Below are 17853 nucleotides of genomic sequence, written 5' to 3'. Positions count from 1 at the left end.
TGAGGAAAGAAGTTATTTTTATTTCTTTTAAAAGGACATAATTATATATTTTATTAAAGTAAGATTTCTCAGGCATTTATGTATTTGACAGTTATATAAAATCATTAAATGTTTTTCTTTGTGTTCGAGGGAGGCGTTGGAGATGAATTTTTTTCTTTAACAGCATTTTAGACTATTTGGAGAAATGTACTTTTTTTTATAGAATTTGAAATAGTCACTCTTTCTACCCTATGGCCTAGCTGGCTTTTTTATCTCTTTAACAGCTGACTGGTCTAGAAGGTTTTCAATTGGTTATGTCTTAGGAGGCCCAATTCTGGGAGGTAGCGAATGTCCCCAACATCTATTAGGTGAAATTGAGTGTGTTCAGCAAGGGCCTGATCCTGTTCGTTACCAAGGGCCAGATTTATAAAGGTATTTAGATGCCTGGAAATGCAGGTAGGTGCGCAGTGGGATTTTTAAAAGTGCCTAATAGGGATTTTGAAAATCCCACTAGACACCTACCTGTGTCTCTAGGCACCAAACTACCTTTACAATTCTGGCCTAAGTGCCTCCATTCGTCCTTTAGGGATGAGGGCCTCAGTACTTTGCAGGAGGTGCTCAAGCCCCATATGTTCAAGCCCCAATTGGGGACTCTTTGCAGCTGAAGTAACTCAACATCCATAAGGGAAGTACTTATCTTGAAGGATTGAGACCATATAAATAAAACTGACTGGCTTATCAGTGGCATATGGCATGAATTCTTATTTGTGGGTGGTATGCAGTATTCAGGTACGGTGAGCCGTATTTAAGTTTATCATCATACACATTTTACTCACAGCAGACTTATTTAGTACTTATTGCAATTCATTTTTTTTTCAAGTACCTTGAGTAAATACCAAGTATTGCAAACAGCATCATTACTGGCTTTATGTTACTCAATTTTAGAAAGTGCTTTTGAAGGAAAAGAGTTGTGTGGAAATGAATGAGGTAAATATTTTATCAAATAAAATACAAATAAACATGTTTGTTTTAACTGAAAACAATTCAAGTTCACCTCACTGGCTGATAATGGACAGGACATATTGAACTTATCAATATTTGATCAATATTTGATTCTGCAGTAATTGAATATTTGAGCATATGGAGCTACATATGAAGTGTACATCCTAATCAGTTGGCCATTGTGACAGCATAGGCACACTTTTATACCTTTTCAGACTCGTGAACAACTGCAAGCTGATCTCCTCAGGTACCAGGCGAAAATTGAAGATCTGGAGAAATCTCTGATTGAAAAAGGACAGGTAAAAGGCTCTCTTAATGCCCTCTGTCAAATCATCTTCTCCCTTGCATGCAGCAGTGTTCTTGTCATCTTCGTTGCTTGCTGGTGTATTCATGTGTCTGATGCAACTTAGTTACCATTCCACCAGTTAGACCACCTGATTAAAGGAACATATTGTATAGACTGGAAAAAATCCTATTGAAGATTCGTCTTCCAAAACAAAATATGCTAATATCTGCATGCACATGGTTGTTAAAAATCCGTTCCCTTTTCTTGCCCAGCCCAGGCCCTTCTCCTTCCTCTGGTTTTCTATTTTCACTGGAAAATTTTGGCCATAATTTCAACAAAATGAATGTTGTGCATTTCCCATGGAGACCATTTTTGGTGCCCTGGCTGGAAGAATTATAAAATCGTTACTGCCACACACATTTCAGCTGGAAAAATGAACCACTGAATGTGTGTTTGATTACTAGGAGCTACTTTCAACATTTTATCCACATCACTTAAATTGAAATTGGGACCTAGATCTAACTGGAGTTTTTTGGCAGTACTTAGCAAGGATAAATCCTGGCTCTTGGCAGATATAGTGTTCAGGATCTTCAGGAAAATAGCACAGAACTATGATTGTGCACTTTAAAGATGTTCAGTTGCATAACTACAAGTACCTCTTCAGAATGTTTTGGATGTATTATTTTTATACCATGTTTATTGTTGAAAAATTCATTTACAAATTGAAGTGATGCATAGTAATAAGATGAAAAATAGAGATATATCCAAAAGTAAATGTGTAAAAGATGAATAAAACATAATGTTAATATACTAATATTTCATAAACCTTTTTATTTAAAGTTCACTTCACTTTATGATGTTTTATTCTATGCAAGATGTATTCCTTAAGAATGTTGCATGACTCCAAAGAAACCTTTTACCAAATTAAGGAGAATATAAACAATAGTGTTAGCTTGCACATAAGCGCTAAGGTTCTTAGTAATGCTGTGTAAATAAAGTGTGTATGTGTGTAAAATAAAATAAAACAACAACAGAATTGGGCAGTAGGTTATAAAATCTAAAATCTTCCAAGTCCCTGAGGTCTCCCAAGAGTAAATACACTTGTAAGGACTACCTCCTCTTGAGGATCTACTGTTGTCACTTTAGTTTATTGGTAAATAAAGCTGCAGGTATTGAAGACAAATTGCTTCATACCTAAAGCATTAACATACTATTTGACTATGAAGATGTAAAGTCTAAACACTATGCATGTAAATTAGATCCGAGTGAACATGAATATATATGTAAAAAAATTAAATTTTGTGACTTGTTTCCAAATTGATGTATATAACAGGTTTGCTTGGAAATTAGGTTTGATCATTTATTACCTTTGAAGATTCTTAACCACACTACACTCTTTAATCACCCAGTAATCAAGAGAAATTAAATGTGCAAGTGGTGGTGGTATTGTGCAATAAAAAAAATTTGTCTCTGTGGCTTTGTATGTAAACTAAGCCTTAAAACTTCATCAGAAATCACTCCTGTGGGCTCTGACATATCCACATCTGCTTACTGGCTGGTTACACGGTAACACTAAATTGTTAGAACCTATATTTGACTAAATAAATTTCTATTTGAAACAAACTCATTTTCTGTGCACAATGTGATTTTTTTAAATTGTTATTTAGCTTGGGATAATTATTATTTAGTAGTAAATATGAACTGTTCACTCTAAGGTCAGGCAGTCCTCTCTAATGCTTAGAGCAGGGCACTATGAATCAGGTGACAGATTTTTAAAAATGGGTGTCTAAAGATTATCATCCTTATTTTTCAGCTAGGGAAACTGAGGCAGAGAGCATTTACATGACTTTTCTAAAGTTAAACGTGCAGACAGTAAAAGAGTCAAGATCAGAAATCTGGGCCAAGCTTTTCAAAAATAGGTGCCTCACGTTAGGCTCCCAAATCTATATTTAGATGGCTAAATAAGTGATCCCATTTTCAAATGCGCCAAAGGCTCTCATTAACCTAATTTGAGCTCTTTTTTGCCGACGTTTCCTTCTATGTGAAATAGGAATAATGATAATTATTTACCTCTGTACAGTACTTTGAGGGTCCTGTATGAAAGGCACTACAGTAAGTGAAAAGGGTTATCCATCACTTAATAATAATAATAATGATAATATCACGTCTCAAAAATATTAGACAACATAAGGCCCTGGAAAGAGATACATAAGGACCTGATCCTCTTCAGTGCTGAGCACCTTCAGTTTCCACTGAAATCAAGATCAGATCCCAAATAGTTTTGAAAGGATCTTGTTTGTCACCCAAAATTAAACTTTTAACAGAGGAAATCCATCTCAGGCATGCGTTTCATTGTAGATCAAAATAGTTGAACTTGCAGATGGAAAATACGTGCAAAGCAGACTGGAAAGACAATTGGCCCCTCAGCATGTTAATGGATGGGGGTGTTCACCTAAGTCTCTAGATGCACGGAGCTCTTTTCTGTGTGCTTTGCAGGCCAAAACTGGAGAAGAACACTTGCCACTGTATTCCTCCCTCCCTCTGAGGATCGCTGAAGGCTTTTTAAATGTTAAAGTTTAGGCTGCATTTCTCCACAATTTACTTTGTCCTTTTAATTCTAGTTAATGCATCTTAACTGTTTCCTGGCCTTTTAAACATTCGGTCTAGTAAATTCTTTTGAAACAAATCAAAACAATCCTCCATCTCTCAAAGAAATAACGACTGCATGAAAATAAATGTGAACTTTTCCAGTCTTGTGTCTGTGGGGGCAATGCAAAATTAGTAAATGCCCTAAAATAACTGATCATTTTATTTTGTGGCAATCGTTAAAAAATCCGTGTGAAATGTGTCTGCAAAGGCTCATTGATGTAAATAGTTACTGCATCAACATGATTTGGGCTGAGATTTTAAAGCAGCTTTGGACTTCTCTTGCCCAGCTCTCATTAATTTCTAATGGGTATTGCGTGTCCAAATCCCTTGCCATTTTAGGAAATCTCAGCCATTAACACTGAACTAGATCTATTTTAGATTTCAGGTACATTTTCCCTGTCATTAGATAGAAAATTAATTGGTTGATTTGGGATAAGTATGTCACTCATGTAAGTATTTCAAGTGATTGTAAGAGCAATATGGGCCTGATCTTGCAAACAGTATTGAGCAGTGGTGGTAAATTTTTTTAGGATTGGACCTTATGAGCCTGATCCAAAGTCCACTGAAGTCTATGGAAAGAGACTCACTGATGTTGGTGAACTTTGGTTCAGGCCCCCATGTTATCAAATGGAAATACAGAGCTTTTAATGGGGAAGGTGGTCTTGTATGATTTAACCTGCCACCATCACCTTCCCTTTTATTCCACACCTGAAAATAAGACTCATTTTCACTTCCAGCTGAGGACTTCTAACTGCAGGTCTCTGGACTCTAGTTGCACTACTTATGAATCATTAAATGCTTTCCTTCCACTTCCCCATAAGGGAATATATATGGCAGCTCAAAGAGCTACATTTTAAAGCAGAGCTGCTGGGCAAGCTCATTTGAGTGAAGGAGAAGGAACAATTTCCAATACCAGTAATATTAAACTAAGGTGGGCAAATACATGACAGCATATATGTTAAATGAACATTGACCACATTCCTCCAAAATTGGTAGAGGTCAACATTGAAAGTTTTAACATTTAAATGATTAGGTTGAACAAAGTAGGAAAGGAGAAAAGCCAAACTAAAAAGAAGCAGGGATTTAGTACTTTTTCATCCGTTTTGGTAGCTATTCAATCCTTTAAATATTTACAACGGGTTTGCTCTTTAACCCATTTTATACTTGATTGTGCAGTAATGACTGAAATTATATAATTCTTATTACTGTACTGAGTTCTTTGTTGAAAAAATAGGTGTGGTGTTTTTTTTACATTTCTCCCATAGGATTCCAAATGGATAGAAGAAAAGCAGCTCCTTATCAGAACAAACCAGGAGTTGTTAGAAAAGGTATGTGTTCAGAATCTAGGTACTATCTAATCTTTACTCTTCAAAGGAAACTGATGTGCTAAGTGTTGAAGTGTTAAGGTAAAATTAACTTTTTTTTCCTGTCCAAAAAATGTTACTTTGAGAGTCTGAGGTAAAAGAGCTCACAATTCTATGGCACTTTAGGGGGGGAAGGGCTATTGCGAAATATATGTTTGTAAAATCTCTAGCTCAGTGAGACTCAATCAGGTTGAATTTCCACCACAATATAAATGTAAAGCAATAGTAATAAAGGAATGGTAGCTGGGCATTGCCAAAAAAAAAAAAGAATATATAGCAAAATTGGAGAGAAAGTTCAGATTATTTGTCAGTACCACTTAAAGTGTTCTCTATTGAATAGGATCACTTGTTTTAATTTGATTTAAAAAATGCAGAACCAAGTATTTCAAGCAATATTGATCACTTTAAATTGTATTATTTGATGTTTTAAAGAATAGAAAATTGCCATTTAGGGCCTGAGATGCTGAGTGACTTCTTCAAGGTGCTGAATACCCTCCATGGACTTTAGTGAGAGAGTTGAGGGCACTCAGTACCTCAGAGAATGAGGCCTCTTAATTAGTGAATTAAAATTATTAATTCAATAGAAATAACAGAGCCAAAGAAAGATCCACGACTAAAGAACTACTAGAATTATACCCTATTGAGACACTTTTATTGATGTTATAAGCACTGTCATATGCTATATTAGCTGTCATACACCCACTTGTTTTCATATCAATAAAAAGGTCAGACAATAATAAGAATGCTTTTGGTTGGACTCAGGAAAAGGGTCTGTAATCAGAGGCGGCTCTAGAATTTGCGCCGCCCCAAGCAGGGTGGCACGCCGCGGGGGGCGCTCTGGCGGTCGCCAGTCCCGCGGCTCCAGTGGACCTCCTGCAGAGCAGGCCTGCGGATGCTCCACGGAACTACCTGCCGCCGCTGGGGTCTGGAGCCGGCCCTGTCTGTAATGCACTTGTGATATTCTATTTTGCTGTTTAAATAGCCTACAGCCTCAAAGCACAACATCTGAGAATTATCATCAGGCCTGAGAGGAAATCTGATTTGACTGTAAAGAGTTAAGTACCTGACCCTGTCAGGTGTTGAGAGCACTCAGCACCTCCCCAGATGAGGCCATAGGAAAGCAACATTATACTTTTTGCCCTGAGCACATCACTGAGAGCCAGGAAGTCCTGAATTGTAACAATACAATTGTCTCAATTTGCTGCACGGCTCTCAATTTGCTGCATGGCTTTCAGCGAATTATGTAATCTTTCTGGGCTCAGTTGCTCCATCTGTAAAATGGAGGCTGTAAATACTTGCCTACCAACCTCACAGGAGTGTTGTGAATGTTATTTAGTTAGTGTTGGGAAGATTTAAAGAACTAAGTGCAAGTGCTATGACATTAAAAAGTGGTGCAAAGTAAATATGAACAGACTGCTTGAGTTTAAATACTCTTCACTTCTAACCCAGTGTTATTGAGTGAGTTGTTAAAAGTAAGTTCAACATTCAATTTTTTTCCTTTAGTTGCAGTCTATACACAGCTTCTGATATCTGCTTCCAAAATGGCTTCATGTAGACTTGTCTCAGGAAAGTTCCAGGCAAGGATAATCACTATCCCCTCTCAGTGAGCAATTTGTGTCTGTTCATGAGCCAGTAAAGTGCTTCCTAATGTGATGCTCCTTCTTCATTCCCAAGACTTGGGGCCCAGCCATCCAACCATGTGGTCCTTCCTTGAAGTCAGTGAAAGTTTTGCCTTAGGCCTTGATCTTATAAACATTCACTTATGTGCTTAACTTTATGCACGTGTGCAATAAAATCCACTCTAATGATGATACTAAGATGCATAAAGTAAAGAACATGCATATATGTTTCCTGGATTCGGAGCTTGGTAAGGAGTTTTGGGCCCTAAGTTTTTTTACTTACAGTTTAACTCTTGCTACTATTTTAATAAGGGGTTCTTTGCTGAGGATTTAATTTCTTCTTCTAAGTGTCAAGAATCAATGCACTTAACTGAATATACCACTTTTCCATAGCTTAGTGTTATGATATTTTATTATATCTTAGATTTACAAAATGGAGCTGGAAGAGAATCAGCTGAAGAACGAGATGCAGGATGCAAAAGACCAGAATGAGCTGTTAGAATTCAGAGTGCTCGAACTTGAAGTAAGAGATTCTCTCAGTTGTAAACTCTCAAATGGAGCAGAAATTATGTTTGAACCCAAGTTGAAATTCATGTAAAGTGCACTGGTGCATGTGTAAGGTGGAAATATTTTAGGTTTTTTTTTTAAAATGCTGTAAGTTTGAATTCTGAAAATGAATACCACTGCCTTAATATGTTTTGGAGAGAATGCTCACTAATTTTTATGAAGATGTAAAATAGCTAATATATACTGCATATAGTTTGTTTTGCACCTAATAAAATATTTTGTTTTGCAATATTTTGCCTTTTTTATTTATTTCATTTCCATAACTACACCTTTCCTGCATGTGAAATCACTTGGTATGCATACTACAGACTTGGTTGGTTGGCATTGTTTCAATTAACACATCTTCTCACATCTTGCATGCAAGGAAGTCTGAGGATCTGACACCTCCATCACATCAACCTGTAATTGTTTTTAATTAAGCTGATTTTCAAATTGACAGCACTAATATACATAAAACAAACTTAAAAGAACACATTTTCTTAGCACATTTTTAAAAGAATTTCACTTACCTGAAGTCTCTTCTCTGCTGATATAGAACGTGGATGAGACATTCATAAATGTCAAAAAGTCAAATCTTCCAACCAGAACTGCAAATTATAAGTGTGAGGCACAAATATAACTTGTGCAAGTGAAAGTAATATGTTCTTCAGAGCAAGCTTCTTTCACAAATACTTTCCTTTGAGTAAATGGAATAATAGGCTATTTATTAAAATAGTTCTAACATAGGGCCTATAATTTCCATGGGAACGGATGGTGCTCATCACCTCGCAGATGGGACCATAGGGAATGGGATGCTAAACTTTTGTTACAATATGGGTGTGATGCATTGTCACACTGTCACATTAACTGAGAACAAGCATATCCAGTTTGAAAAGGCCATCAACATTTTAACACTGTTTACATTTTAGAATAAACTCTACAAAACTCTCTGTGTTACTGTTGCATAATTTTCTTCATCCGGTTCATTTCACCAAAATCCTTGGCATGTATAACCTCCATGGTGAAGATGAAAATCTTATTTTCATCATGCTATGTGGTCATTCTGCTTTTAATCTTTGACTCTTCTTAAAATCTTTTATTTTACCATTTTATTTTACCATCTGTATAGTCGATGTCCATAGCATGTAATACAGATTATGCATTTGAGAGATTAGTGTCTGACTAGTCATTCTGGAAAATTAAAAATGCAAAGTAACTTGTATTCTGTATACTTTATTAAGCAACTTTAGATTAAAATACAGAACAAGTTAGGTAAAATTGGCAGCTACTTTAACAACCAGTTTTCCAAAATTTACGTGTTTTTGGTAAAAGTAACCTGGTGCATATTACATCTTTAAAAATAAACTCTTCAAAGCATGTTTAGCATAAGAACATACTACATTTAACTAAAGAATCAAATGAAAACTGAACTGTATCACAGTACAATGTGTTTATTCTCCTTGTTGAGTACCTATTTACTGAATAACAACTGAAGCATTTTCATTAAATTGCAAATAAAGCAGCAAAAGAAATCTCTCACTGATGGACAAATGCGTAGGCACAAAAATTACAGAGTGATTGCTTTAGCAAAATTATGCAGCTGTTGGTGAAAGTATTTTCATGCATGGTGATAAACAAAATTCTTTCAGATGAAAATTAGGGTGGATTAGAAAACAGGGTCAATTGTCTATCATTTAGCACAATCAAATACTGACAAGTTTAATGTGCCAAAAGATTAAACTTAGATTTCATTTTAAATTAGGTCAATTTAGGATCGAATCCCTGCTTCTGTATATGCGTTATATCATCAAGCTCAGTTACTGGCATGGCTCTATTTATAAATTGGACTAATAAGAACCAAAAAAAAAACTTTTTAGGAGACAGTACATGGGGAGAAAGGTAATGTCAAACAGAGCCTTTCACCTCTTGGTTGCAGCTTCAAATTCATTAACCAACTCATTTTCCTTTGGTGATCTGTGAAATGACACCGTGGTTGCAGCCCTTTTCCCAAAGGACAAGTGTCCATCTCACAAATCAACTAACAAAATTTCCCTCATTTGTAGTTTTGGAAGCCAAGCTGTGGACGGAATGGGCATGGAAACTGAACTGTCCCTTCACTGCTACTTATCTCTGCAGAACAGAGCCAATGCTCTTCTGCAGGGAGTTGTGGGGAAGCTAGAACCGCTGTCTTCCCAGGCTACCTCTGTTTTGTGAATAGGAGATGTGGGGTGATTTTAATCTCATTCACACTGATGTAATTCCACTGGTTTCAGCACAGTTACCCTTATTTAGAATAAGGCCTAGAGCTTCAGCTTCCAGATCTTTCAATCCAGCCACTTTCACAAGCACATCGAAATGTAACAAAAGATCCTCATGTGCTGAAAGTAGGAATACAGCTATTCCACTGAAATAATGGATCGGTATTTTGAAGAAGTGCATGAAATGTGCTGCAAATATTTAAAATGTTATAATTTTTGAGATATTATATGTGAAAGGATTTCTTCTTGGCACAGAAAATGGTAAACGGAAAGTAGAATGTATTATACAAAACTGGGGCGAGTGGTGAATTGCTGGGCTTGAGGAATTAAAATGCTGAACTGTAAGGTTTAGCTAACTTCATTGCTGGTTTACTGTGGTTAACACTTAGCTTTATTACTGAACGTTTTCAGAACAAAAATGCATGTTATTTCAGAAAAGACAATCTCCTCAAGGTCTTAATATGATTTGACACTGTTTGATATTTTGTTCTGTAGCCTCTTCACAATAGTCATTATTTGCTCAGGAAAGCAATAAATTAAATAAAAGATCCCACCTAACATGAAATACTTTAGAGGAATGTCTAAGTCACCCATGCCTACAATTGGATCCATATAAGTGGATCTGTGTATCTATGTGGAGCCTTGTTACTTTCAATGTTGCAGAGGCTCTGCTTGCATGGATTCTATTGTCGAATCAGGACTTTAGTGCTCAAATTGCAACAAAACCTTAAAGGACACAGAAGAGCATGAAAACTTTGTGCTTTGACTGCAAATAGGGATCTATGGATTTCTTAATATCAGTAAATTTAGGTTTGTCTTGAATAACTTGGGGTAGTCGGAAAGAAACTGACATTATTGTATAATCACATATATTGTTTTTTAAACGAAATCTTTCCTCAGGAGAGAGAACGAAGGTCACCGGCATTTAACCTCCATATAACCACCTTCCCTGAAAACAATGGAAGTGCACTTCAACTGTTCTGTCAACAGGAAGGAATAAAGGTAGATGTGGCTTCATTAGCTCTTGCGATGGTTGGCTAACCAGGAGCATTATCCGAAACACCCCTGTACTCATATGAACACTTTAAATCACGGTTACCTTAGAAAGTACAGCAATGATTCAGATGTAAGAAATATTTTTCTTCTGCAAAGACAAAGATATGATCAAGTTCTGAGAAAAGGAGGGTTTAGGATGAATAGGGAAAGAGGTCTCCTAGACTGTCAAGTATTCTTCCTCCAAATGAAATGAAGGCCAGTCACTTGAGATATGTAGAAGTAGCTTAAACTAAACTGTAAACAATATACGGCAGGGAAGAACATAATTGTATGATATGATTAATTGATCTGTCCTACAGCTCCACATTTATTCAATACTGAATGTACAGTTGGAGTCAGAAAAGTGGCTCCTTTTCCATCATCGGTTATGATCCATATAATGTATTTAGGAGGACCTAATTCAGCAAAGCACTTAAGCACCTGCGTAAGTCCTATTGAAGTAATGTGTTTATGTTTTTTGCTGAATCAGAGCCTTGGAGCATAAGGAACTTGATCCAAAGTCCATTCAACTCAGTGGGACCTTTTCCCATTGATCTCGCCACCTCCTGAATGAAGTCCATTTCTTGCTTATGGACACACACAAAATCTTTGCGCTGAGACAAAGTTCAGGATCTATCAGACCTGTGTACTACCTGTACCGCTATATGGGTCAGAAACCTGGCCCCTTTTATGGGCAGACGAGGAGCAGCTAGAGGTATTCCTATATGTGCTGTGAGTGTCAAGTCTTAAGCAAAAAGTAGCTTAACTATGTGCAAAATGTCACCATCTCACCACAATCTGGCTTCCTTCCTGATGTTGCCTGTGGCACTACCCCTGAGATCCATGCATTTGCAGGATCGATCCTGATCTGGGAACTTCATTACACGATGCCTGGTGAGATGTCATCAACCATGGTGCAATGGTCCTAGTAGACTTTGCATGTTTGATTTGACTTCATGTTCACTTCAGATCAGGCCCAAGATGAGCATATAATAAAATAAATAATCAACACCTACACATTTTGTAAGTTTGAGGCAAGAGTAGCTAATGTGGCACAAAATTTGGTGTTCAGTGTTGTCCCCTCAAAGTGATTGCACAATTTACAGATACAAAGCAGCATTTTTATATACTATAAGTAGTGAAAATAGTTGTATAAAACAGAACCCTGCAAAGTGCTTGACATTTCTCATGAGATGTGGAGCACAATCAGCTCCCCCTGACATCAATGGGAGTTGAGGGTTCTCAGCTCTGTAAAGATTTGGGCATTCAGGGTCCATTACTGTTCCTGTTGTATCAGTGGAAGTTTTCCTATTGATTTCAATGAATAAGACTGGGTATCTAATAAGGAGGGTTCCTTTTGTTTCTTCTTTTGTGTGTCGTGGGAATGTAGGAAGGAAGAGAAGAGTAGGTTTTGATTTTTTATACAGAGAAAACTAGCTGCATGTGGGGTTTCAAAGGTAATCAATAGGCCTCAATAGGGATCAAATTCACACTTCTTTGGTGGCTTCTGTAATCATGGGTAAGGCTAGTGGGACAGTCACAGACATTACTCCTGCCACTAGAAGTCCGATATGTGACCCTGTCATTGTGTTAAAACAAATTAATTTAAATTTAAAGATCATTAGTTATTAGTTACTTTATGGGCCAATTCATGCTCTCTTTAGCCTCACACTAGTCCCACAAATGTCAATAGCCCAATCTGCTGCACTTTTTTTCTCCTCAAACCAGGTCTAAGCCTGTTACCCAATTTCAACATTTCAGTGAGTTGATAAATCTAAATGTGCTAAGACATATTCTGTCCTCGTTTATACCCAGGTTGCTGGATATAACAGAGAGTACTATTTGATCCACTGTAAACGTAACAACAGCATTTGCGTCATTGTGATCCAAAACTAACAATCAGCTTTTGGAGTCTTCTTGCATGCAAAGATGCATAAAGGCCATGCAAAAAATTATTATCTAATGATGTGTTTTCTCCTTTATGAACAATGAATGTTAAAAATATTTTCCAGGATGTGAATATTTCTGAACTTATGAAGAAGCTTGATATTCTTGGAGATAATGGGGTAACAGTTTCTTTATTTCAATTATTCCCATGGAATGGCATGCCAGCAAATATGCATTAAGGGACTTTTTATGGCTATATTTGCATACACAATACCAAATGTTAGGACCCATTTTTGCCAGCATAGATGCAATCCCTTCAATGGGAGTCACATCTGTGTTTTTCAGGACAGATGTGGGTCACTGGTGAGTGGCACTAAAAATCGTGGCACAGGGAATGCACAAGACATGGTATAATAAAGGTTAGGACAAAATTAAGAGTAGGAAATAAGTTAACTCATTTTTCTATATTGATTCCCTGAAATAGTAACACAGAAGTTTAGATTCTACAACAAAGAGTGCCCTAGAAATACCGTAGACAGGAAAGATTTTACCATAGCTTGAGTCTGATCCACAAAGTTTGAGGGTTGGTTCTAGATTCTATTCCATGCAGTGAGATCCAAAAGTACTTTCAAAGCACTCTATGTTGCTCTGTTCAATGACAGGTCTAATTCATCAATGCTCCCTTGGCTTCAGTGCAAGATTTTTTTGCATTAAGACAGCAATCCAAAGAATTGATATTTTTCCCATTTAAAAAAAATCACTGGATTGAGACCACCCTAGACCATGCACTTTTTGCAAGGCATGGTGAGAATGATGCAGTGAACTAGCAAGTGTAGGGACTGTATTCACTTACTTTAGCGTTATTATTTGTAATCACTGGATATTTTCTGTGCTTGTTTTTTTAAAAATAAAGAGAGCCAATGCTCTGTGATACATACAATTAAATCAGAATCGATCTCACTAGTTTTGAAGAATGGATTTACAGCCCAATGTGAAATACAGTTGCACCTTTTTTGTATTTTAGAATTTGAGAAATGAAGAACAGGTTGCAATAATCCAAGCTGGAACTGTACTTTCCCTCTGTGAAAAGGTAGATTTCGGTAAAGATTTTTGTTTGCATAAACACTGAGCATACCATCCTCGAACTGGAAGGATGATTTGTCAGTGACGCATGGCCTTTCTGTTAAATTAACATGGATGTGAGCATGGAGGCATCATAACCCATGGCTTTATTGGGATTGTACTTGTGGAGGGCCCGAACATACATTCAAACATTTAAAATATAACTTTAAAAGTGAAAACTTCCTCCGGAGACGTTGCCATTAAAACAAAGCTGTAAAATACTTTTGGATAAAAAAAGCCTAATCTGGGAAATACCATCAACCTCAACTCCCAGTGACCTTTTGAGGAATTGAGGGTGATCAGCACATCACTGGAGGTTCTCAGTGCTTTGCAGGGTTACGATGAAGACCTGTTCTGGGCCCACTTCTCCAACGTTCTGAAAACCTCCTGGAATGAGCTCAATACCAGCCTCTACGATGGAAGTCAGTAGAAAAAGAAAGTTCTCAGCACCTCACAGGATTGCTCCTTTCGTGTGCCACCTGTGCATTATTTTGTAAGAACGCAGGCTGCTAGTTTTTGAAAAATTAGCCTCAATATCTTTCCATTACGCAGCCACAAATGTATGTGTCTCAAATGGTCTAAAAATACATACTGCCCTTTAACTTCCCACTCTTTCCTTTACCTAACAGTGTGTTAGTGAGAAATTCATTATAACCTTAACTTGCATGATGCTTTACCTCTTGGATCACACAGTTCAAGCACTTTTGAAAATTGCATTCATCTCTTGTTATCTCCCTTCTTGTGCCACATGGAGAAGATAGAATTATAAAAACATGATTCAGTATTTCTGTTGTTAGGGCTTGGTCCTCTCCTGGGACTTCACTGAGCTAGTACAGTGCAGCTGGTTTGTGCTGCTGTGTATTAAGTGGAGAGGTTTCTAAACTCCTTACTAAAGAATATTTATCTCCCAATTAGTATGCCTGGCAGTCTTCACTAGCATAAAAATAAAAATATAAACAGTCAATTGGTCTTGGAAAATAGCAACTCCATTTCCCCAGAGTCTTAAAAACCAGTTGTAGCCATCAGACAACTGAAATGTAATATAACAAACCGTTTATCACTCAAATAATAGTTTTAGTTCTCAAGCTGAGAATCACTGGTATGATATCTCACACACACACACACACACACACACACACACACACACACACACACACACACACACACACACACACACTTTATCCTCCTGCCTTTTCCTTCTTGTGTCATAATCGTCCATGTCGTTCAGTAACAGATCTGTGATCAAACAGAACAGATTATTATGATCTCCTGATACTTACGAGTGAAAGAAGAAGGAAGAGGTCCAAGAGGGGATAACTTTCTTTTAGTAAATGTGATCTTCACTGGTTCAACGTTGTCATAGGATATGACCAAAAATATTTTCCACAGGACAGATAAGTTAGACAAGTCACCCACTTCCAGGTGACTGTAGAACTTGCTCTCCACTTACATCCTTAGTAGAGCGAATGTAGTAATGACCCAATAATAATTCCATTTAAATTGGCTAGGAAGGAAGTCATTTCCTTTCTACTGAAGAGGCCCCATCCCAATAAGTCTGCCATTGATAGGTTTATATCTAGACCTGCACAGGTCCATTTCTGAACTTCAGAATGGAAATCTAGCATGAAAACTCCACCATTCAGATTAATTGATTAATGATTCAACCAAGTTATTCGTGTAAACAAAATAAAACTGAATAAATAATTACAAATGTTGTAGCTGTCACGGTGTTACAACAGACAATCATAGATCTTAAACTCTAATGAGAAAAATAGACGGTAAAAGGCTAGATAAGTAGACAAAAGGAAGAGCAAAATTACACAAGCATTAAGGGCTGGACTGTGCAGTCCTCACTCAAGCTGGTTTATATTCACCAGAGTAGTATCACTGAAATCAATGGGACTATGTGAGAGAGTAAGGGTCATGCAAGCTAGCCCTCTCATATAGAAGCTTAGTGACTTCTTGCAGGTTATTTCCATTAGTGTCCAATCACAGCAATCCTGCCTCTAAGAATAAACTGTGAGTTTGTCAATATGGGAAATCCTTTATAACAATAGAAAAAGAAATTACAAAAGGGGCTTCAAAGTTCTGAAAATAGCAGGTATCTTTTACACCTCCTCTGCAAAAAATCTAGTTTTGGTTACCTCAAAGGAACTATTCCTATTGACAGTACTTCTGTCAGTCCTCAGCTGACCAGAGGAGGATTTCTATGGTAGTCTTACTGTTTAATCAGCTTGTTCAAAAAGGAGGAGTGTTTGGTTCTGTCCTTCTAACTAACATACACATTGTCTGATTTTAACATGAGAGTCTATCTATGTACTTTTACACCACTGTAGCCTGAGTGCCTCACAATCAATCAATGACTAAAACTCAGCAATGAATTAATCCACCTAGCGCACCTGTGAGGCAGGGAAGTATTATCCCCATTTTACTGATGGGGAACTGTGGCATGAAGAAGATTAAATTGAACCCAGGTCACACCATATGCTGTCTACTAGACCAGGGGTGGGCAAACTTTTTGGCCCGAGGGCCACATCTGGGTATGGAAATTGTATGGTGGGCTATGAATGCTCACAAAATTGGGGGTTGGTGTGTGGGAGGGGGTGAAGGCTCCAGCTGGGGGTGCAGGCTCTGGGGTGGGGCCAGAAATGAGGAGTTCAGGGTGCGGGAGGGTGCTCCGGGCTGGGACCGAGGAGTTTGGAGGGCAGGAAAGGGATCAGGGCTGGGGCAGGGGGTTGGGGTGTGGGAGGGGGTCAGGGGTGCCGGCTCCATGTGGCGCTTACCTCAAGCAGCTCCCAGAATCAGCGGCATGTCTCCACTCTGGCTCCTATGTGGAGGCATGGCCAGGCACCTCTGCATGCTGCCCTGTCTGCAGGCACTGCCCCTGCAGCTCCCATTGGCCGCAGTTCCCAGCCAATGGGAGCCGTGGAAGCAGTGTGGGGAACCCCCTGGCTGCCCCTATGCATAGGAGCCAGAGTGGGGACATGCTGCTGCTTCCGGGTGCTGCACAGAGGGGGGCAAGCCCCGGGCCCCACTTCCCGGCTGAAGCTCGAGAGACGGATTCAAATGTCTGGAGGGCCGGATGCGGCCCCTGGGCTGTAGTTTGCCCACCCCTGCACTAGAAAATCCTCCTAATACATGGAGGCAGCAGTAACTCACTGAACAGGGGCGGCTCTAGACACCAGCGCGCCAAGCAGGCGCTTGGGGCGGCCGTTTCCCGGGGGGGCGGCATTTGGCTCCGGTGGAGCTCCCGCCGGCATGCCTGCGGCAGGTCCACCGGAGCCCGGGACGAGCGGACCTGCCGCAGGCATGACTGCGGCGGGTCCCGTCTTCCGCGGCTCGGTTGAGCTCCCGCAGGCGCGACTGCGGCAGGTCCGCTCGTCCCGGGCTCCGGTGGACCTGCTGCAGGCATGCCGGCGGGAGCTCAACCGGAGCCGCGGGAAGAGGGGACCCGCCGCGGGACCGGGTAAGGGCGGCGCAGCGCTCCGCGCTGCTTGGGGCAGCCCGATTTCTAGAGCCGCCCCTGTCACTGAAGTTTCTGCATGTTAAAATGTATCTGTGGGAAGCATATTATAATCACAGATATCTTGGATTTCAATCACAGAGCCATTTAAATCAGAAATCAGATTTCCCCCCTCCTCTTTACTGTAGAAACAGTTTCCTTCTGATCCTGTCACAAATGTAAATCTTTTGGATTTGGTAATTAGAGCAACTCAACCATTCAGTCCATTGACTCCTTCTTTAGCACGTTAATTAGGCAAACACCGCAAATGAAGAATTAAGCTTTCTGGGCCTCTCTGTTAAGGGGCTTTAATGTGAACTGAAAAAGTGCTGCTGAACATGGGGTCTAATGCTTAAAAAGGCAGGATGCTGCCTATTGTTCTGATGCTGTTAATTAAGGTCAAAGGTGCAGCATGGTGAATGCTTAGGTGTTACTGATCTCAGGTGCTAGCAGGAAAATGCAGAATTCTGTAGTTAGGTCTTACCAGGTAGTGAGGAAAGAAATCACTATCAGCTAAAAACATATGACATTTTAGTGTGTCTGTATGTATATATAGGACACAGGTGGGTGAGGTAATATGTTTTATTGGCCCAATGTCCATCCT

At 38.9% G+C, this 17853-nt stretch overlaps 1 protein-coding gene across 3 annotated transcripts in view; it reads left to right on the top strand.

The window, feature by feature from the left end:
• JAKMIP1 (janus kinase and microtubule interacting protein 1) overlaps nucleotides 1–17853 on the top strand; it is a 269959-nt gene that overhangs the window by 210291 nt on the left and 41815 nt on the right. For 2 of the 3 annotated variants that reach the window (XM_039539674.1, XM_039539675.1), the window contains 3 exons: nucleotides 1197–1280; nucleotides 5182–5244; nucleotides 7324–7497. In XM_039539674.1, coding sequence (XP_039395608.1) covers nucleotides 1197–1280; nucleotides 5182–5244; nucleotides 7324–7497 — 321 coding nt within the window. Of the gene's footprint in view, nucleotides 1–1196; nucleotides 1281–5181; nucleotides 5245–7323; nucleotides 7498–10603; nucleotides 10706–12750; nucleotides 12805–13649; nucleotides 13716–17853 lie in introns of those variants that run through there. The other variant, XM_039539676.1, reaches the window with a different exon arrangement.

The sequence above is a fragment of the Mauremys reevesii genome, linkage group 5 (assembly GCF_016161935.1).
Source record: "Mauremys reevesii isolate NIE-2019 linkage group 5, ASM1616193v1, whole genome shotgun sequence".
Taxonomy (NCBI): Eukaryota; Metazoa; Chordata; order Testudines; family Geoemydidae; genus Mauremys; species Mauremys reevesii.
Note: the sequence above shows the minus strand (reverse complement) of the source record. Positions and strands in the feature narration are given on the sequence as shown.